The sequence below is a fragment of the Hyla sarda genome, chromosome 9, assembly GCF_029499605.1.
Source record: "Hyla sarda isolate aHylSar1 chromosome 9, aHylSar1.hap1, whole genome shotgun sequence".
In the NCBI taxonomy this organism is placed as follows: Eukaryota; Metazoa; Chordata; class Amphibia; order Anura; family Hylidae; genus Hyla; species Hyla sarda.
The window spans coordinates 11,319,914-11,344,624 of record NC_079197.1 but is presented as its reverse complement, the minus strand read 5'-3'; the positions used below and the strand labels follow the sequence as shown (position 1 = coordinate 11,344,624).

The window sequence follows — 24,711 nt, the reverse complement described above, 5'->3', positions numbered from 1 at the left end:
ATGAACATATAGACAAGCCTGATGCATTTTGGAAACTAGTTCTGTGGACCGATGAGGATAAATTGAACTTTTTGGCCGCCATGGGCAAAGGTGCGTTTGGAGAAGAAGGGGAACAGAATTTAATGAAAAGAACCTCTGTCCAACCGTTAAGCATGGGGGTGGATCAATCATGCTTTGGGGTTGTATTGCAGCCAGTGGCACAGGGAACATCACACGAGTAGAAGGAAAAATGGATTCAATAAAATTTCAGCAAATTTTGGATGCTAACTTGATGCCATCTGTGAAAAAGCTGAAATTAAAGAGAGGATGGCTTCTACAAATGGATAATGATCCTAAACACACCTCGAAATCCACGGGGGGATTACATCAAGAGGCGTAAACTGAAGGTTTTGCCATGGCCTTCACAATCTCCTGACCTCAACATAATTGAAAATCTATGGATAGACCTTAAAAGAGCAGTGCGTGACAGACAGCCCAGAAATCTCAAAGAACTGGAAGACTTTTGTAAGGAAGAATGGGCAAAGATACCTCAAACAAGAATTGGAAGACTCTTGGCTGGCTACAAAAAGCGTTTACAAGCTGTGATACTTGCCAAAGGGGCAGTACAAGATATTAACTCTGCAGGGGGCCCAAAGTTTTGCAGACGCCATTTTTTTGGGGAAATAAAATCCAACTTTTGTTGACATATTATAAGAATGTCTAATCTGTAATTTGGGTAGAGAAACTATAGAAAGAAAAGGGAACAGAAAAAAAGCGCAGCAATGTGCCGTTACTCCTAATAACTGAGGGTAAATGAGAAGAGAAGCAGTTCTGCTCACCTTTGGGTGTTGCACTACGGGTACAACACCATATAGCGTAGTGAATAGAAAGTCCGGTAGTGCTGCCACGTCACCTTCTCCGTCTTAGGATGATCCTAGGCGGTCTTGGAAATAGAGGGAACTGTGGTCTGCATTGTAGGAGAAAATGCCGTTGCGTTCAGGCGCTCTCCTCGCAAGTGTAGATCAATCCAAGGTTGGATACAAATCAAATCCAAAATGGGAAATTATATATAGGCAAAAGGATTTTATTTAACATAAAAGAATAAAATGGGGATAGTGAAAAAAGGCCGTAACATGGGGGGTGGGACAACGCGTTTCGAAGGGCGTGATCCCTTCTTCGTCAGGTCCAATGGTTATGCAGATGGAGATGTCGTCATTTATACTGGTGAGTAAAAGACCGCGAAAATCATACACAGGTGTTGCGGAACAGAAAATCTCTTAAAAATTACATATCCTTAGTTCTAAAACAGTAAAAAATTAATAAAAAAGGATTTTAACAAAACAATTTGATGTTATAAAAGAACAATGAATAAAATAATATTTATATTTTCGATATCGTATCTCCAGGAAATTTAGTATTATCTTAGTTTCATGCGCTGGCCAGATTTATGATTCGCTAAATCTGGCCAGCGCATGAAACTAAGATAATACTAAATTTCCTGGAGATACGATATCAAAAATATAAATATCAAAAATACAAATAATCATACATAAAAATATGAATGTGTGCAATAGAGATATACAGCTTTTTCTTTTTGTTCCCCCGGAGTCTCCCATGCTAAGAATGGACAGGTCCCATTCTGTTGCACTAAACAGAGTCCACATTTTTCCTAGCATACCAGTACACCGAGGTTCTGTATGAAGAGAGAGCTATCAGTAACTGTAGTATTGAGTTTATGCACAATCTTATAAATGTAATCGCATATTTTATTTATTGTTCTTTTATAACATCAAATTGTTTTGTTAAAATCCTTTTTTATTAATTTTTTACTGTTTTAGAACTAAGGATATGTAATTTTTAAGAGATTTTCTGTTCCGCAACACCTGTGTATGATTTTCGCGGTCTTTTACTCACCAGTATAAATGACGACATCTCCATCTGCATAACCATTGGACCTGACGAAGAAGGGATCACGCCCTTCGAAACGCGTTGTCCCACCCCCCATGTTACAGCCTTTTTTCACTATCCCCATTTTATTCTTTTATGTTAAATAAAATCCTTGTGCCTATATATAATTTCCCATTTTGGATTTGATTTGTATCCAACCTTGGATTGATCTACACTTGCGAGGAGAGCGCCTGAACGCAACGGCATTTTCTGCTGCAATGCAGACCACAGTTCCCTCTAATCTGTAATTTGGTGCCTTTTGGAGATTTTTCCATCTTTCCTTGGCTTCTTTATGCACATTAATACAAATTTTTACCTGGGGTGCCCAAACTTTTGATTCCCAATGTACAGTATATACCCAGGTTATACAGCACGGTCCATATCACTATATACAGGAGATATATAACTTATACCAGCTGTACATATATATTATATACAGTATATACCAGGTTATACCAGCATGGTCCATATCACTATATACAGGAGATATATATAACTTATACCAGCTGTACATATATAATTATATACAGTATATACCAGGTTATACAGCACGGTCCATATCACTATATACAGGAGATATATAACTTATACCAGCTGTACATATATAATTATATACAGTATTTACCAGGTTATACCAGCATGGTCCATATCACTATATACAGGAGATATATAACTTATACCAGCTGTACATTTATATTATATACAGTATATACCAGGTTATACCAGCATGGTCCATATCACTATATACAGGAGATATATAACTTATACCAGCTGTACATATATATTATATACAGTATATACCCAGGTTATACCAGCATGGTCCATATCACTATATACAGGAGATATATAACTTATACCAGCTGTACATATATATTATATACAGTATATACCAGGTTATACCAGCATGGTCTATATCACTATGTACAGGAGATATATAACTTATACCAGCTGTACATATATAATTATATACAGTATATACCCAGGTTATACAGCACGGTCCATATCACTATATACAGGAGATATATAACTTATACCAGCTGTACATATATAATTATATACAGTATATACCAGGTTATACCAGCATGGTCCATATCATTATATACAGGAGATATATAACTTATACCAGCTGTACATATATAATTATATACAGTATATACCCAGGTTATACCAGCTTGGTCCATATCACTATATACAGGAGATATATAACTTATACCAGCTGTACATATATACAGTATATACCCAGGTTATACCAGCATGGTCCATATCACTATATACAGAAGATATATAACTTATAACAGCTGTACATATATATTATATACAGTATATACCAGGTTATACCAGCATGGCCCATATCACTATATACATGAGATATATAACTTATACCAGCTGTACATATATATTATATACAGTATATACCAGGTTATACCAGCATGGCCCATATCACTATATACAGGAGATATATAACTTATACCAGCTGTACATATATAATTATATACAGTATATACCCAGGTTATACCAGCATGGCCCATATCACTATATATACAGAAGATATATAACTTATACCAGCTGTGTATATATAATTATATACAGTATATACCCAGGTTATACCAGCATGGTCCATATCAGTATATAAAGGTAATATATAACTTATACCAGCTGTACATATATAATTATATACAGTATATGCCCAGATTATACCAGCATGGTCCACATCACTATATACAGGAGATATATAACTTATACCAGCTGTACATATATATTATATACAGTATATACCCAGGTTATACCAGCATGGTCCATATCACTATATACAGGAGATATATAACTTATACCAGCTGTACATATATACTATATACAGTATATACCCAGGATATACCAACATGGTCCATATCCCTATATACAGGAGATATATAACTTATACCAGCTGTACATATATAATTATATACAGTATATACCAGGTTATACCAGCATGGACCATATCACTATATACAGGAGATATATAACTTATACCAGCTGTACATATATAATTATATACAGTATATACTCAGGTTATACCAACATGGTCCATATCACTATATACAGGAGATATATAACTTATACCAGCTGTGTATATATAATTATATACAGTATATACCAGGTTATACCAGCATGGTCCATATCACTATATACAGGAGATATATAACTTATACCAGCTGTGTATATATAATTATATACAGTATATACCCAGGTTATACCAGCATGGTCCATATCACTATATACAGGAGATATATAACTTATACCAGCTGTACATATATAATTATATACAGTATATACCCAGGTTATACCAGCTGTAGGTGACACAGACCATCCTTTCACGCCTATGGGGGATGTTTTCCGTAGATATTCAGTAGAATTTTCATGATAATTTCCCAAACTATAAATAAATTATTCAAACCAAGGTTTCAAAACTACATTAATAAGACCACGTAGGATATGACTCAGTCCTTTCTTATATTCTTCCCGTTACACATATGACACCATACATGTACAGACACTATGCGGTGAAGTAAATTGTCTGTATATATGTATTTTGTGATATGGTTCAGAATTACAGGTCATATTGCTAAACTGGCTGTAATATCAATATGCTACCTGAGCAGTGCCATGTGCCTGCATCTAGTGACAGAATATTAGACTACCTGACATCCTAGTGATATGTAGATATAAGCGGCACATAATAAATGAGGGCAACCACTTCTCTATTACTTCTCATATCTATCTATCTATCTATCTATCTCATATCTATCTATCTATCTCATATCTATCTATCTATCTCATATCTATCTATCTATCTCATATCTATCTATCTATCTCATATCTATCTATCTATCTATATCATATCTATCTATCTATCTCATATCTATCTATCTCATATCTATCTATCTATATCATATCTATCTATCTATCTCATATCTATCTATCTATCTCATATCTATCTATCTCATATCTATCTATCTATCTCATATCTATCTATCTATCTCATATCTATCTATCTATCTATCTCATATCTATCTCATATCTATATATCTATCTATATCATATCTATCTATCTCATATCTATCTATCTCATATCTATCTATCTATCTATCTATCTATATCATATCTATCTATCTATCTATCTCATATCTATCTATCTATCTATCTATCTATCTATCTATCTCTCTATCTCATATCTATCTATCTCATATCTATCTATCTATCTAGCAACAGGAGAATACAGCAGCACACTGCTAGCACAAAGATATAGATAAAACATGAGTATATAGATAAAATATGAGTATATAGATAGAACATGAAAAGCTATACAGCTGTAGTGCAACAAATGAAAATATGAAATTATGAAACAGTGAGGTACTTAGCTTGCAAATTTGGCGGCCAAATAGCTTGGACCGTCCCACCACGGTAAGGTGACCTCATTTTGGGACGGACCCTACACTATGAATATGGTATATGCCTCTGTGTGAACAGTACAGCAGGCATTGCAGGATTTGAAACATCCATGGTTCTATTACACATACGGGGGAGTGGCTACTTCCATGTTGGTCCTTGCACCCCACCCACCTCTATCAGGTGTATATAAGGTGCCTTGGATGTTTCAGATCCTGAACTGTTCACACAGAGGCATATTCATAGTGTAGGGTCCGTCCCAAAATGAGGTCACTAGAGATGAGCGAACTTACAGTAAATTTGATTTGTCACGAACTTCTCGGCTCGGCAGTTGATGACTTATCCTGCATAAATTAGTTCAGCCTTCAGGTGCTCCGGTGGGCTGGAAAAGGTGGATACAGTCCTAGGAAAGAGTCTCCTAGGACTGTATCCACCTTTTCCAGCCCACGGGAGCACCGGAAGGCTGAACTCATTTATGCAGGAAAAGTCATCAACTGCCAAGCCGAGAAGTTCGTGACAAATCGAATTTACTGTAAGTTCGCTCATCTCTAGAGGTCACCTTACCGTGGTGGGACGGTCCAAGCTATTTGGCCGCCAAATTTGCAAGCTAAGTACCTCACTGATTCATAATTTCATATTTTCATTTGTTGCACTACAGCTGTATAGCTTTTCATATTTTATCTATATACTCATGTTTTATCTATATCTTTGTGTTAGCAGTGTGCTGCTGTATTCTCCTGTTGCTGTATATTTGGCCCAGCAGCCTGCACCTGTAAGCCAGGTCTATACAATAGTTTGGAATCAATAGTGCTGGCCAACTTATTGTTTGGTTATCTATCTATCTATCTATCTATCTCATATCTATCTCATATCTATCTATCTATTTCATATCTATATATCTCAGACTGTTGAGACCCAATTAGCTCCTAGCAGGCTATAACTACCCCTCCCCCTTACTACAATAAATACTTAAATAATAACTGACACAACAACAATTTAACTTTTCCGTGGGTGGGGATCGGCCACAGCTTTATTTATAAAATTACTTATATAAATAACAATTTAACTGTAACAAAGACACCGATTGGCTTCTTACCAACCCGAGAGGTGCTGCCACACTGTCCTGTGTGGAGGTCTACCCCGGGTTGACCCCGCTTTCACCGTCTTCTTACCGCCAAGCTGTGACTTACAATAAACAAAGATACAAAAAGGGAGGGAGGGAGGGCAAAACTCCGGGTCCTGGGTAGATTGAGGGGGGAAGGGAGGCACCACAGCAATAAATACCCAGGGGAGGGCCTCTGAAAGCCCGGGAAACTATTAAACCCCTGATTGGTGCACTCCTTCCCCCCCCACCCATGGGACATACCACTGTAGCCATTTGCAAGTTTTACAGGCGGGGGAGGGGGCTAAAAACCTTGCCTGTATATTTCTTAACCTCTTACTGCTCACCAGTCAGGGGGCAAGCTAGTTATGCACAGCTTGCCCCTCCATATCTATCTATCTATCTCATATCTATATCATATCTATCTATCTATCTATCTATCTCATATCTATCTATCTCATATCTATATATCTCATATCTATCTATCTATCTATCTCATATCTATCTATCTCATATCTATCTATCTATCTCATATCTATCTATCTATTTCATATCTATCTATCTCATATCTATCTATTTCATATCTGTCTCATATCTATCTATCTATCTATCTCATATCTATCTATCTCATATCTATCTATCTCATATCTATCTCATATATATCTATCTATCTCATATCTATCTCATATCTATCTATTTCATATCTATATATCTCATATCTATATATCTCATATCTATCTATTTCATATCTATCTCTCATATCTATCTATCTATCTCATATCTATCTATCTCATATCTATCTATCTCATATCTATCTATCTCATATCTATCTATCTCATATCTATCTCATATCTATCTAATATCTATCTACCTCATATCTATCTATCTATCTATCTCATATCTATCTATCTATCTAATATCTATCTACCTCATATCTATCTATATATCTATCTATCTCATATCTATCTATCTATCTCATATCTATCTATCTCATAGCTATCTATCTATCTCATATCTATCTAATTTCTATCTCATATCTATCTACCTCATATCCATCTCATATCTATCTAATATCTATCTACCTCATATCTATCTAATATCTATCTATCTGTCTCATATCTATCCATCCATAGTTGTGGTATTACCCCAATAATAACAGTATTTGGGGTGCCTCCTAACACCCTTCTTGTCCTTACTATGACAACACGGGGTGATGTATATTTTATGCAGCCATATTTCCTTCCCCGCAGCCCCTTAATATCAGGATAATATATTGTAATTCGGTGTTATACAATCCGGTCTGACTCCATGACGCTCTCATACACTCCGTCCCCTGACATTAAATCTTAGTATTTTCTCACACGGTCTGTGTGTGAATATTCTCCTCATGGATCCCGCAGCACATTTCACTCCAGAGCAGGCAGCTGGTAATAATCTGCGACGCCATCTGCGATACACGGCTAACCATCCCAGTGCACAGGACGTGGGGGTGCTGCGTATACTGTACGGCCATGTCCATGGATGGGCCCATGGGAAGAGAGTGGACATGACAATGAGGGGAGACCGCCGCCATTTTCTCCCATGTAAGATGTAGTGGCAGTGACTTGTAGAATGAGGAGGTGCGAAACAAGCCGGGGGCACATTTGTATGTTTCCTATGGGCGCCCTGCTTATATGTGAGCAGCTGATTCCCTTCAGGCAGTCTGTTGCTAGGGCTACAACACATAGCAACACAACTTTGTAAAGGAGGTTGCCATGCAGCATGTCCTTAGCAACCAGTCTTTCTCAGATTACTGTTACATATGAGGCCTAGTTTTTATTGTAATGTTTTTGGGCTGAGACTAATGTTATTACCGCTTGACAGAAATGGTCTCCAGTCTCCAAAGGCCTCAGTTTATGGTTTGCAGTTTAGACGAGGCCCTGTCAAAAATTTTGGACAGTATGGTCTAGGCCAGGAATCTCCAAACGGTGGCACTCCAGATGTTGCAAAATTACAACTCCCAGCATGCCGTTGGCTGTCCCGGAATACTGGAGTTGTAGTTTTGTAACATCTGGAGGGCCACAGTTTGGAGACCACTGGAGTAGGGTACTCTGGTGGAAAACCTTTTTTTTTTAGGTCTTTATAAGTCAACTGGTGCCAGAAAGTGAAACAGATTTGTAAATTACTTCTATTAAAAAAATCTTTACCCTTCCAGTACTTATTAGCAGCTGTATGCTACAGAGAAAAATTTTGGTCTTGTCCACAGTGCTCTCTCCTGACACCTGATGCCCGTATCAGGAACTGTCCAGAGCAGGAGAAAATCCCCATTGCAAACCTATGCTGCTCTGGACAGTTCCTGATACGGGCATCAGGTGTCAGGAGAGAGCACTGTGGACAAGACAAAAAAGAAATTAAAAAGAACAGAATTTCTTCTGTAGCATACAGCTGCTAAAAAGTACAGGAAGGGTAAAGATTTTTCTAATAGAAGTAATTTAAAAATCTGTTTAACTTTCTGTCACCAGTTCATTAAAAAAAAAAAAGTTTTCCACCAGAGTACCCCTTTAAAGTGTACCTCTCAGCAGGATAATAGGGGTATATATAAGCACAGGACTAGATAGGACTAGTCACCAGGATTCCGAGCACACCATGTATATTTCCATAGTCCTTTCCAGTCCCGAGATTATAGGCCTTTTTGGTATTATGCAAATGAGGCTCAAGTGCCCAGGGGGCATTCTCCAGCACAGCACGAGCCCCAATAAGTCCCACCCATGTGTTTTTTTTATCTAGTAGCTGTCAGTCAAACAGGGTAGGCGGATGCAACAAGGCCAGTGGGTGGGACTTACCTGGGCTCTTGCCGTGCTGGGGTACACCCCTTGGGCACTTGAGCCTCATTATAGCAAAAGGGCTTATTTCTAGGACTATGGAGATAGAAAAAAGTTATGCCCTCAATCCTGATGGCTAATCCGATCTATCCATGGGTTTATTTATACCAGTTTTCCTCCTATCTATTCTTTTTTTTACATCTTTTTAATCTGCTTTTATTTTGTAATTTTTAAAATTTTATTTAATCTTTAGTGGGGGCAGCCACCTTACCTGAGCTGTTTTTAACATTTCGAGTTACGTTTTACAGCAAGCCCCATAGACAATAGACTGGCCGGCCTTACTCTATTCCCATATTTCCCAACTAGTGTGCCTCCAGCTGTTGCAAAACTACAACTCCAAGCATGCATTTTGCAACAGCTGGAGGTGCACTGGTTAGGAAACACTGCCTTATTTACTACTATTAAATAGATCATGTTCACAAATCAGCCTCCCCTCCCCCCCCATGATGAATCACCTTTGCCCAAGTCACAGAGCACGCCCAGACACCTCATTAAAGGGGTACTCCGGTGGAAAACTTTTTTTTTTTTTTAAATCAACTGGTGTCAGAAAGTTAAACAGATCTGTAAATTACTTCTATTAAAAAATCTTAATCCTTCCAGTACTTATTAGCTGCTGAATACTACAGAAAGAACTATTTTCTTTTTGGAACACAGAGCTCTCTGCTGACATCATGACCACAGTGCTCTCTACTGACATCTCTGTCCATTTTAGGAACTGTCCAGGGTAGGAGGAAATCCCCATAGCAAACATATGCTGCTCTGGACAGTTCCTAAAATGAACAGAGATGTCAGCAGAGAGCACTGTGGTCATGATGTCAGCAGAGAGCTCTGTGTTCCAAAAGGAAAAGAATTTCCTCTGTAGTATTCAGCAGCTAATAAGTAGTGGAAGGATTAAGATTTTTTTTTATAGAAGTAATTTACAAATCTGTTTAACTTTCTGGCACCAGTTGATTTAAAAAAAAAAAGTTTTCCACCGGAGTACCCCTTTAAAGAGGTGTCTGGGCGTGCTCCGTGACCTGGGCAAAGGTGATTCATCGGGGGGGGGGGGGGGGGGGGGGGGAAGGCTGATTTGTGAACATAATCTATTGTTTTATCTATATCCCGGTGTCACTGTAATCCTGTGTGTGTGTGATGATGAGGAGGAGACTGCTGGGGAGTCATCTGTACAGAACAGGAAGTGATGGCTAAGTTTTAGGCCTAGTGGCCAGAATGGGAATTACAGGATTTCAGAATTATTATTTTATATTTTAAAAGCGTAAAATGGTAAATTAGAAAAATGTTAAAAATGACGTTTGACATAAAAATTGAAAACTAAAAACGATTTAAAATCTAAAAAAATAAAATAAATAGTAATTAAAAATATTCAACATTTCCTCGATCTCTGATGATAAAATCAATGGGTGAATATTCTGTCGGTCCAGTCTGGCGTCAGCGTTCCGGCCACGGATTTCGGAATGGCTGGCGGCCATCTTGATGTCTTTAGGACGGTTCAGGGAAGCGGTGAAGAATTTGGGGGCTGAGGATTCTCTGCCGGCGCTCATCATTATGCAACCATTAGGAGGTCTCCGAGGAGTCGCGTTACACAACAGCTGTGTTCTCTGCACGCATCGCAACAAGGACATGTTGTTTTAAAAAAAAAAAAATTATAATAATTTTAACGCAATTTAACAGTATACAGTATACAGGTTACATGGTTATGGTTGGTGTATAGGGTCAGGGTTATGGTAATGGACTAATCCGCATATAATTAAGGTGCAATTTTTTGCATTGTTTTTACATTTTGTGTGTGTGTGGGGGGGGCCCCCACACACACAAAATGTAAAAACAATGCAAAAAATTGCACCTTAATTATATGCCGATTAGTCCATTACCATAACCCTGACCCTATACACCAACCATAACCATGTAACCTGTATACTGTAAGCCTTTACTATATACTAGAAGCCTGACCCTATACACCAAAACCCTGTACCATGTGTTCTATAACCATTTACTCTATACCAATGGTCTTCAACCTGCGGACCTCCACATGTTGCAAAACTACAACCCCCAGCATGCCCGGACAGCCGTTGGCTGTCCGGGCATGCTGGGAGTTGTAGTTTTGCAACATCTGGAGGTCCGCAGGTTGGAGACCACTGCTCTATACTATAACCCTTACTGTATACTCTGACTTTAATGTTGTACCCTGTATACTATAGTCCTTTACTATATATACCATAACCCTGACCCTACACACAAACCATACTAACCCTATACTATATACTATAACCCTGTACCCTGTATACTATAACCCTTTACTATATATACCATAACGCTGTATACTATAATCCTTTACTATATACTTTAACTCTGTACCCTGTATACTATAATCCTTTACTATATACCCTGACCCTATACACTAACCATACTAACCCTATACTATATACCATAACTCTGTACCATGTATACTATAACCCTATACTATACACTAACCCTGTATACACTGACCTTCACCTTGTACCCTGTATACTATAATCCTTTACTATATATACCATAACCTTGACCCTATACACTAACCCTGTATACACTGACCTTCACCTTGTACCCTGTATACTATAATCCTTTACTATATATACCATAACCATGACCCTATACACTAACCCTGTATAGACTGACCTTAACCTTGTACCCTGTATACACTGACCTTAAACTTGTACCCTGTATACACTGACCTTAACCTTGTACCCTGTATACTATAATCCTTTACTATATATACCACAACCTTGACCCTATACACTAACCCTGTATACACTGACCTTCACCTTGTACCCTGTATACTATAATCCTTTACTATATATACCATAACCATGACCCTATACACTAACCCTGTATAGACTGACCTTAACCTTGTACCCTGTATACACTGACCTTAAACTTGTACCCTGTATACACTGACCTTAACCTTGTACCCTGTATACTATAATCCTTTACTATATACCCTGACCCTATACACTAACCATACTAACCCTATACTATATACCATAACTCTGTACCATGTATACTATAACCCTATACTATACACTAACCCTGTATACACTGACCTTAACCTTGTACCCTGTTTACTATAATCCTTTACTATATATACCACAACCTTGACCCTATACACTAACCCTGTATACACTGACTTTAACCTTGTACCCTGTATACACTGACCTTAACCTTGTACCCTGTATACTATAATCCTTTACTATATATACCATAACCCTGACTCTACACACAAACCATACTAACCCTATACTATATACCATAACTCTGTACCCTGTATACTATAACCCTATACTATATACTATAACCCTGTACCCTGTATACTATAACCCTATACTATATACTATAACCCTGACTCTACACACAAACCATACTAACCCTATACTATATACTATAACCCTGTATACTATAACCCTATACTATATACCATAACTCTGTACCCTGTATACTATAACCCTATACTATATACCATAACTCTGTACCCTGTATACTATAACCCTATACTATATACCATAACTCTGTACCCTGTATACTATAACCCTATACTATATACTATAACCCTGTATACTATAACCCTTTACTGTGTGTGTGTATATATATATATATATACTGTAACCCTTGTCTCATGTTATAGGGGTATCCTATGTAGTGGGGTGCTATTTGTCATCGCTGTCACTTCCCGCCTGTTCTGGCCCGCGCCATGCCCTGTCCTTCTTACTGTAGATGCCATTTACATCATCTCCATCCGCACCCACATTTATGGCACATATCACATTCCACATCACTCATTTTCCTCTTCTTTATGCCAAGTATAAGATGGCGGAGAGCTGGAGCGGGCGCGTCCTGTGGAGCCCTGTCCTGATGACATGTGACAGGAGAAACAGGAGCCAAACTGCAACCCATCCAAGGGGCTCGGGCCCGCTATGCCAGGAGTGCAAGGAACAAAAGGTCACTGGGCACTGGGATCCTGAAAGATCTAACAGAGAAACCACCATTATGGGATACATGAGGGCACGGTGTATGATCACTGCAGCTTAGAGGTCTCTGTGGTGCATGTTTTTCGGTGCTACGTTGGTTGGTTGTAGTGGAGCGTTGTAAGATAGTAATATTTGTGCCCTGTATGGAGGTTTTATTTCTGCACTGTATGATGGTTTTATTTCTGCACTGTATGATGGTAATATTTGGGGACTGTATGATGGTATTGTTTGTTTACTGTGTGATAGTATCATTTCGGTATTATTTCTATAATGGTAATATTTGTGCACTGTATAATAGTAATATTTGAGCACTGTATGATGGTATTATTTGTAGAGTGTGTGATGGTATTATTTGTGCACTGTATGACGGTATTATTTGTGCACTGTAGTGTAGTATTACTTTGGTACCTCTCGGGTGGGTGGTATGGGGGAGGGGGGGTTGGTTCGGCCCGGTCAGGACATCTGCTCTTCATCCACCATCTATGTATTCCAGGTCCCTCCTGGTATTTTAATTGACTGTATGGAAAACAGTTTCACTAAAAGGGATATATACCATATATATAGGAGGTTTTATCTTATCACATCGGCACCACTTATTCCTGCTAAAGGGGGCGCCACTGATCCCCTGAGGCTTGTGACTACCACATATGACAAAGCTCTATAGAAGAATTATCTTTTCATTACTTTATCTACAGAGCTGTAATGTGGTCACTGGACGGCAGTTGTATCTGAGCACTATATGGCGGTGTTTACATTGTGTGGGACTGAACAGTATATTATTTTTTCAGTGTATGGCGGTTGTGGCAGTGTATAGCATTGTTATCTAGACAACTATATGGAAGGGCCTGGCATAAGAAATCGGTATGTGGGCATCATACGGTATGGTACAGTTAGTTGTATGTTAGATAGATAGATATGAGATAGATAGATAGATATGAGATAGATATGAGATAGATATGAGAGATAGATAGATAGATAGATAGATAGATAGATAGATAGATAGATATGAGATAGATAGATATGAGATAGATAGATAGAGATAGATATGAGATAGATAGATAGGAGATAGATAGATAGATAGATATGAGATAGATAGATAGGAGATAGATAGATAGATATATAGATAGATAGATGAGATAGATAGATATGAGATAGATAGATAGATATGAGATAGATAGATATGGGATAGATATGAGATAGATAGATAGATAAATAGAAATATATGAGATAGATAGATATGAGATAGATACATAGATATGAGATAGATAGATAGATATGAGATAAATAGATATGAGATAGATATATATGAGATAGCTAGATAGATATGAGATAGATAGATATGAGATAGATAGATAGATATGGGATAGATATGAGATAGATAGATAGATATGGGATAGATATGAGATAGATAGATAGATAGATAGATAGATAGATAGATATGAGATAGATAGATAGATAGATAGATATGAGATAAATAGATATGAGAGAGAGAGAGATATGAGATAGATAGATAGATATGAGATAGATACATAGATATGAGATAGATATGAGATAGATAGATAGATAGATAGATATGAGATAGATAGATATGAGATAGATAGATATGAGATAGATAGATAGATATGAGATAGATAGATAGATATGAGATAAATAGATATGAGAGAGAGAGAGATATGAGATAGATACATAGATATGAGATAGATAGATAGATACATAGATATGAGATAGATAGATAGATATGAGATAGATAGATAGATAGATAGATATGAGAGAGAGAGAGATATGAGATAGATAGATACATAGATATGAGATAGATAGATAGATAGATAGATAGATATGAGAGAGAGAGAGAGAGATATGAGATAGATAGATAGATATGAGAGATCACAATGGCGGTGGCACGAGGTGGCGGGCAGCGGCCATACACTGATCATTACATATGTTTTCCATTACGGTCACTCAGAAGATGACAATTCCAGGAATTTTAACCCTCAAAACATCCAGAACAGGAGAAAAACAAGAGGGAGGAGAAATATCCGAGATTCCTAGATGACAGGGAGCGAAGCTCTGAGGCTCGGGGACGGCTCCTCTGGAGGAAGGGCACCTGCACACCAGGTAGAGGGGGCTCTGGCTTGAGGTAAACCACCAGGCTGCTGTGTTTCAGGTCCTCTCCATGTTCAGGATCTCTGCTTGCAGTCAGTGAATAGGAACATTCCTGTTTACATCATGTGACTTTGCTACAATTGCATCTAGTTCTGTGGAGCCAATAATCCGGGCTCCAGTCTGATACATTTTACCTGCACCGATGCATTTGTAACAAACCATCAGCACAGGAAAGATAGTGTGTTCAAATGACAGTGTCTAGTGAAGAACTGTTGTAGTGTAGTCTATTGTTCTCTGTTATCAGCCATAGACGTTGTTATCATTTACGGGAATTTCTTAGGGCAGATGTTTTTATTTATCCGTAGTCGTGCGCTATAATTTCTATATTCTATATTGTATGTTATACATTACCTGCCCCCATATCATTCATCTTCTGAAATACTCTGTGCTGCTTAGAATCCCCCTCCCTACAGTGCACTGTCTTCTATTGTGTTATCTACTCTAATATTTTTCCTATAGTTTTTAATGCTCCTTCACTGCTTCCCTGTTTTAAAAGCTTGAATACTTTTTAGTCATTTATTGCCCCCTTTTTATTTATCCACATTGGTTTTCTTCTCTTCTTGACCCTTTTATTCCCAACCAGGTTTCCTCTAGCTGTTACAAAATTACAACATCCAGCATACCTATCTACTTTATAAAGTACACTGTCCTCTATTGTGTTATCTACTATATACAGTGCACTGTCTTCTATTGTGTTATCTACTATATACAGTGCAGTGTCCTCTATTGTGTTTTCTACTATACACAGTGCACTGTTCTCTATTTTGTTATCTACTATATACAGTGCACTGTCCTCTTTTGTGTTATCTACTATACACAGTGCACTGTCCTCTATTGTATTATCTACTATATACAGTGTGCTGTCCTCTATTGTGTTATCTACTATACACAGTGCACTGTCCTCTATTGTGTTATCTACTATATACCATGCACTGGGCTCTATTGTGTAATCTACTATATACCGTGCACGGTCCTCTATTGTTTTATCTACTATACCGTGCACTGTCCTCTATTGTGTTATCTACTATGCTATTTTCCTCATAGCTTTTTAATGCTCCTTCACTGCTTTCCTGTTTTAGCAGCTTAAATACTCCTTTTTGTCATTTATTGCCCTCTTTTATTGGTTTTCTTCTCTTCCTGACCCTTTTGATTTCCATAAGGCTGTGTTTCCCAACCAGGGTGTCTCCAGCTGTTGCGAAACTACAACTCCCAGCATGCCTGGACAGCCTTCGGCTGTCCAGGCATGCTGGGAGTTGTAGTTTCGCAACAGCTGCAGACACACTGTTTGGAAAAGTCATATAGCTATACAGCTGCAGGTTGAGACCACTGAGCTATGATAAGTGAATCATCCAGATAATGAGGAAATATGACGGTACATGCTGCCATCTACTGGACAAAAATAGTACGACATGATATCTGTCCCAGAATCTAGGCCTAAACAAGGCCTAAAGTTGTTTTCATGAACGAACTATAAGTACTGCAACTAATATACATTGTGTTTTAATATATCACCATTTTCAAGATCTCTGCTTGCTGTCACTGGAAATCTCTCCTAAAATACCTAGAATATTTCCAGTGGTAGAGACATAGGGGACGCAGTGGTCGCAATTGCAACCAGGCCCTTCAGCTTCCCCCTAACTGTTCTCTTGTTTACTGCTTCTGAGCTCTCCTGTCCTCCGTGCAGACACCATGTGGCGGTATGTGAGTCTTCTTTCCCTGGGTACCAGTCTCTGGAGTCCTGAGGTGGGGGGAAGATTCAGGACAGGCGCACTGCTACATGGTGTCTGCAAGGAAGATGGAAGAGTGGTGAAGTAGTAACAAAACCATCAGGAAATGCAGGAGGGGCGCTATTCCTTACTGGTGCCCAAAGGGAGCGCTATTCCTTACTGGTGCACAGAGGGGGGCGGTATTCCTTACTGGTGCACAGAGGGGGGCGCTATTCCTTACTGGTGCACAGAGGGGGGCGCTATTCCTTACTGGTGCACAGAGGGAGTGCTATTCCTTACTGGTGCACAGAGGGGGGCGCTATTCCTTACTGGTGCACAGAGGGAGCGCTATTCCTTACTGGTGCACAGAGGGGGCACTATTCCTTACTGGTGCATAGAGGGAGTGCTATTCCTTACTAGTGCACAGAGGGAGGGAGCGCTATTCCTTACTGGTGCACAGAGGGAGGGAGCGCTATTTCTTAATGGTGCACAGAGGGGGCACTATTCCTTAATGGTGCACAGAGGGAGCACTATTCCTTACTGGTGCACAGAGGGGGGGGGTGCTATTCCTTACTGGTGCACAGAGGGAGCGCTATTCCTTACTGGTGCCCAAAGGGAGCGCTATTCCTTACTGGTGCACAGAGGGGGCGATATTCCTTACTGGTGCACAGAGGAGGCGCTATTCCTTACTGGTGCACAGAGAGGGTAGCGCTATTCCTTACTGGTGAACAAAGGGGGATGCTATTCCTTACTGGTGCACAGAGGAGGCGCTATTCCTTACTGGTGCACAGAGAGGGAGCGCTATTCCTTACTGGTGCACAGAGGGGGCAGTATTCCTTACTGGGTGCACAGAAGGGTGCTATTAATTACCAGGTGCACAGTGGGGTGCTATTCCTCACTGGGTGGACAGAAGGGGTGCTATTCCTCACTGGGTGCACAGAAGGGGCGCTATTTGTTAATGGGTGCACAGATGGGTGCTAGTCATTACTAGGTTCGCAGTGGTTATTCTTTGAGTGCACAGAGGGGGCGCTATGTCCTATTGGATGCACAGAGGGAGCGCTATTCTTTACTTGGTGCACATAGCGGGTGTTATTCCTTACTGGGTGCACAGAGGGGCGGTATTCCTTACTAGGTTTGCAGAGGGGCAGTATTCATTACTGGGTGCACAGAAGGGGCGCTATTTCTTACTGGGTGCACAGAGGGGGCGGTATTTCTTACTAGGTTTGCAGAGGGGCAATATTTCTTACTGGGTGCACAGAGGGGGCGCTATTTCTTACTGGGTGCACAGAGGGGGTGGTATTCCTTACTGGGTGCACAGAGGGGGCAGTATTCCTTACTGGGTGCACAGAGGGACGATATTCCTTACTAGGTTTGCAGTGGGGCAGTATTACATACTGGGTGCACAGAGGGGGGGGGGGTATTCCATACTGGGTGCACAGGGGGGGGGGGGGGGTATTCCATACTGGGTGCACAGAGGGGGGGGGGTATTCCATACTGGAACGCTGAAAGCGGATGTTATTCCCTATTGAAGTGGCCCAGAGGAGGCACTGTTCCTTATTAGAGGGTACTATTACCTACTGGAGGGCACAGAGGGGGCACTAGTCCCTACTAGGGGGCACTATTCCCTACTAGGGGGCACTATTCCCTACTAGGGGGCACTATTCCCTACTAGGGGGCACTATTCCCTACTAGGGGGCACTATTCCCTACTGTGGGGCACAAGTGATTATTACTATAGGGGACACAAGTGGGGTGACATCTTGTGCACTCTTCAGCTGAGCATTGTTTGGGAACCATATTAGATAGGAGTCATTGTTCTCCCCACCTTCCTTTCCTTATATAAATACCGCCACAGTGTAAGTTCCTGATTTTGCCGCCATAGTCCCAGGCCTGCCCCATCTCCTCCCTGGTCCCGGTGGCTTTTGAGTGACTCTCTTTCTTCTTCCTCTTCCAGAAATGTAGCAGAGTGAAGCCGGCGGCCGACAAGAGAACTGGAGATCCGGCGGGGTCAGTACGCGCCCGGGCTCCGCAGGATGTATCTACGCATTTTTCTACTGGCTTTCCTGACTGGACGCTCCACCTCCGAAGTTATACCCGGTGAGGGCGGACGCTACAACCTTCTTATGTATTTTCAGGATATCTGCTTGTTGTCAGTGAATGGAAACATTTTTAATATTCAATCTAGAGCAGTTTTCCCTACAGGTTGCCTCCAGCTGTTGCAAAACTACAACTTCCAGCATGCCCGGACAGCCTTCGGCTGTCCGGGCACGCTGGGAGTTGTAGTTTTGCAACAGCTGGAGGCACCTTGGTTGGGAAACACTGATCTAGACAATTATCTGTGAGCTATACTGATAAATTTCACCTGCACTGATACATTGTAACAAACTTCTCTCTCTTGTTCTCCCGGCAGCCATATGTCGGTATGCCCTGGGGATGCACGACCGATTCATACGTGATGAGGACATCACTGCTTCCAGCCAATGGTATGAGTCAACGGGACCCCAGTTTGCGAGGTATGGAGTATATATGATCTATACAAAGCAGCTAGAACCCAGTCACATTGTACTCGGCCTGGAACCAATCACATCTCTCGTAGGACTAGATCTCTTTTTGGCCAATAGGAGCATTGCTAAGATGGCCATAGAGATTAGACGTTTCCCACCTCATTGCTTCCTGCTATACTGACCTGCACTCTATCTTCTGCATGGGGCACTCTACATTCTGCCTGGGGCACTCTACATTCTGCCTGGGGCACTCTACATTCTATATGGGGCACTCTACATTCTATATGGGGCACTCTACATTCTATATGGGGCACTCTACATTCTATATGGGGCACTCTACATTCTATATGGGGCACTCTATATTCTATATGAGGAACTCTATGGTCTATATGGGGCACTCTATATTCTATATGAGGAACTCTATGGTCTATATGGGGCACTCTATATTCTATATGAGGAACTCTATGGTCTATATGGGGCACTCTATATTCTATATGAGGAACTCTATGGTCTATATGGGGCACTCTATATTCTATATGAGGAACTCTATGGTCTATATGGGGCACTCTATATTCTATATGAGGAACTCTATGGTCTATATGGGGCACTCTATATTCTATATGGGGCACTCTATATTCTATATGAGGAACTCTATGGTCTATATGGGGCACTCTATATTCTATATGAGGAACTCTATGGTCTATATGGGGCACTCTATATTCTATATGAGGAACTCTATGGTCTATATGGGGCACTCTATGGTTTATATGGGGCACTCTATAGTCTACGTGGGGCACTCTATGGTCTATATGGGGCACTCTATAGTCTACGTGGGGCACTCTATGGTCTATATGGGGCACTCTATGGTCTATATGGGGCACTCTATGGTCTATATGGGGCACTCTATGGTCTATATGGGACTCTATGGTCTATATGGGGCACTCTGCATTCTATATGGGGCACTCTATGTTCTATATGGGACACTCTATATTCTATATGATGAACTTTATATTCTATATATGGGGCACTCTAGTTATATATAGCATGCTATATTCCGTATACAGCACTTTTTATGCGTGGCACTCCTCTGTATATAACATTAAGTGGATGTGCAACACCATTAAGCTTCCCTGTATATTTAGATGTGGTGCTCTGTATTTTATATGTAGTCCTTCATTATGTCTGTAGCACTCTACATTCAGCATTCTGTTTCTATATATGGCACTCTATAGTCTGTCTGTAGCACTCTACATTCAGCATTCTGTTTCTATATGTGTCACTCGATATTCTGCCTGTAGCACTCTATATTCAGCATTCTGTTTCTATATGTGGCACTCTATATTCTGCCTGTAGCACTCTATATTCAGCATTCTGTTTCTATATGTGGCACTCTATATTCAGCATTCTGTTTCTCTATGTGGCACTCTATATTCTGTCTGTAGCACTCTATATTCAGCATCCTGTTTCTATATGTGGCACTCTATATAAAATCTCTAGCACTCTATATGCAGCATTCGGTTTCTATATGTGTCTTTATGTTCTTTTGTTAGCACTAAACATTATATATGCGACATTATGTTCTGCAGTGAGGCACTATAAATTCTTTCTGCCGTAGTTTTTTTTCTATGAAGCATTCTCTTTCTATATGTGGCACTCTACATTCTATATGCAGCATTCTCTTTCTATATGCGGCACTCTACATTCTATATGCAGCATTCTCTTTCTGTATGTGGCACTCTACATTCTATATGCAGCATTCTCTTACTATATGTGCCACTCTACATTCTATACGCAGCATTCTCTTACTATATGTGGCACTCTACATTCTATAAGCAGCATTCTCTTACTATATGTGGCACTCTACATTCTATAAGCAGAATTCTCTTACTATATGCGGCACTCTACATTCTATATGCAGCATTCTCTTTCTGTATGTGGCACTCTACATTCTATATGCAGCATTTTCTTTCTGTATGTGGCACTCTACATTCTATACACATCATTCTCTTTCTATAAGTGGCACTCTACATTCTATTTGCAGCCCTCTCTATACGTGGCACTCTACATTCTACAGACAGCCTTCTCTTTCTATATGTGGCACTTTGCATTCTATTTGCAGCACTCTCTGTATATGGCACTCTACATTCTATTTGCAGCACTCTCTTTCTATACGTGGCACTCTACATTCTATATGCAGCATTCTCTTTCTATATGTGGCACTCTACATTTTATATTCAGCATTCTCTTTCTATACGTGGCACTCTACATTCTATATGCAGCATTCTCTTTCTATAAGTGGCACTCTACATTCTATATGCAGCTCTCTCTGTATGTGGCACTCTAAATTCTATATGCAGCATTCTCTTTCTATATGTGGCACTCTACATTCTATATGCAGCATTCTCTATCTGTATGTGGCACTCTACATTCTATTTGCAGCCCTCTCTATATTTGGCACTCTACATTCTATTTGCAGCATTCTCTTTCTATATGTGGCACTCTACATTCTATATGCAGCATTCTCTTTCTATATGTGGCACTCTACATTCTATTTGCAGCATTCTCTTTCTATATGTGGCACTCTACATTCTATACGCAGCATTCTCTTTCTGTATGTGACACTCTACATTTTATACGCAGCATTATTTTCCTATTTGTGGCACTCTACATTCTATACGCAGCATTCTATTTCTGTATGTGGCACTCTACATTCTATACGCAGCATTCTCTTTCTGTATGTGGCACTCTACATTCTATACGCAGCATTCTCTTTCTGTATGTGGCACTCTACATTCTATACGCAGCATTCTCTTACTATATGTGGCACTCTACATACTGTATGTGCCCAGCACTCTTTACTATACACAAGCTGCCTTACACAATGCCCTCGTGTATAGGAATCCAGGACCACAGACCTTACACTTACTCTGAGATCCCTACTAGGGTACAAAATCAGGGTATACATATTGGGGGAGAAGTGTCCACATTGCCCACCACATTGTACCCATCCCAGGGCAGATTTACTAATATGTTGTATCCGTTCTCTTCTCCCAGACTACAACGGGAAGAAGGTGACGGAGCCTGGTGCCCAGCGGGGGTCCTGCAGCCGGAGGACGTGCAATACCTACAGATACATCTACACAAACTCTACTTCATCACCTTGGTTGGGACTCAAGGCCGCCACGCCCGAGCCACGGGGAAGGAGTTTGCCAGATCCTACCGAGTGGACTACAGCCGCAACGGAGAGCGGTGGCTTTCATGGAAGGACCACCAAGGGCAACAGGTACGAACAGTGGAAACTATTGTGCCACAAAATGGAAGAAAAATGATGTAACCGCTAAGAGAATCAGCGTCTTGTTCTCATGTATAAGGAGTCAGGGGACGGACCTCCCAATAACTCCACCCGGCTGAGTAAGACCTGGGACATCCATGTGGTCTCCATAGTAGAGACCACACGGTGATGGAGACACAACGTCTTCTTCTCACGGGCACACGTCATCCTGTCCTGACGAACACACAACGTGGATCATTGCTCCACCACGTAAGACAACAAAGAAACCGAAACGACTCACGTCTCCCTCCAAAAATATCTCCCAAACTACGACATCCCCAGCGAGCTGTATAACCGCAGACTGGCCCTGAGGTGCTGACTGACTGGCCGCTTATCCTTGACATAACTTCTGATAATGTCCGACCGGCCTTGTTTATTCATGAGGAACCATAGCCATGGATTTCTTCATCTCTGGAAACCTGTTTATTTTCCTTCTGTGATGGAGAAAAAAGAAGAAAATAGTTACAATAATGTGTGAGGGATAGATAGATAGATAGATAGATATGAGATAGATATGAGATAGATAGATAGATAGATATGAGATAGATAGATATGAGATAGATAGATAGATAGATAGATATGAGATAGATAGTTAGATATGAGATAGATAGATAGATATGAGATAGATAGATAGAAAGATATGAGATAGATAGATAGATAGATATGAGAGATAGATAGATATATAGATATGAGATAGATATGAGAGAGATAGATAGATATGAGAGAGATAGATATGAGAAAGATAGATAGATATGAGATGAATAGATATGAGATAGATAGATATGAGATAGATAGATAGATAGATAGACATGAGCTAGATAGATAGATATGAGCTAGATAGATAGATATGAGCTAGATAGATAGATATGAGATAGATAGATATGAGCTGGATAGATAGATATGAGATGGATAGATATATATGAGATAGATAGATAGATAGATATGAGATAGATACATATGAGCTAGATAGATACATATGAGCTAGATAGATAGATATGAGCTAGATAGATAGATATGAGATAGATATGAGATGGATAGATAGATATGAGATAGATAGATATGAGATGGATAGATAGGAGATAGATAGATGGATAGATATGAGATGGATAGATGGATAGATATGAGATGGATAGATAGGAGATAGATGGATAGATATGAGATGGATAGATATTAGATAGATAGATATTTCCTTAGTGATTGATCACACTGTTTTCTGTTTCTATAGGTCATTAAAGGCAATGTAAATGAGTATGAGGTGGTCCTGACGGATCTGAAACCCCCAATCATTGCAAGTCACATCCGAGTCATCCCAGTCACTAAGGTCCCCACCATGGTGTGTATGCGGGTGGAGCTGTATGGCTGCATGTGGCAAGGTAAGGACTTTCTTAGGGACATACACGTTGGGAGTTTTATAACATGTTAGAGAAGCCGTAGAGTGACCTGTATTATCTGTGTCCCAGATGGACTGAAATCCTACAGTATCCCAGAAGGAGAGACCTATATGGCCCCCGGACATCCCATCGCCTACCTGAACGACTCTACCTACGATGGATACCTAGAGAAGAGGTGACACCACTTACTTCTCACTACATGAACTTATCCTAAGGAGCTGGTGAGATATGACCAGCAAGTGTCACATATCAGGCATACAGCTGGGAGGAAGAGGGGACGGAAGGAATGAGGGAGAGGGGA

The 24,711-nt window shown here is 40.1% G+C and overlaps 1 protein-coding gene across 1 annotated transcript in view; it reads left to right on the top strand.

The window, feature by feature from the left end:
- Nucleotides 1-24,711, top strand: part of LOC130291820 (discoidin domain-containing receptor 2-like) — a 118,697-nt gene that overhangs the window by 62,090 nt on the left and 31,896 nt on the right. The window contains exons 3-7 of the mRNA XM_056541129.1: nucleotides 19,139-19,281; nucleotides 19,595-19,697; nucleotides 22,743-22,971; nucleotides 24,245-24,392; nucleotides 24,480-24,585. Of these exons, the coding sequence (XP_056397104.1) occupies nucleotides 19,218-19,281; nucleotides 19,595-19,697; nucleotides 22,743-22,971; nucleotides 24,245-24,392; nucleotides 24,480-24,585 (650 nt within the window). The 5' untranslated portion in view covers nucleotides 19,139-19,217. The remainder of the gene's footprint in view (nucleotides 1-19,138; nucleotides 19,282-19,594; nucleotides 19,698-22,742; nucleotides 22,972-24,244; nucleotides 24,393-24,479; nucleotides 24,586-24,711) is intronic.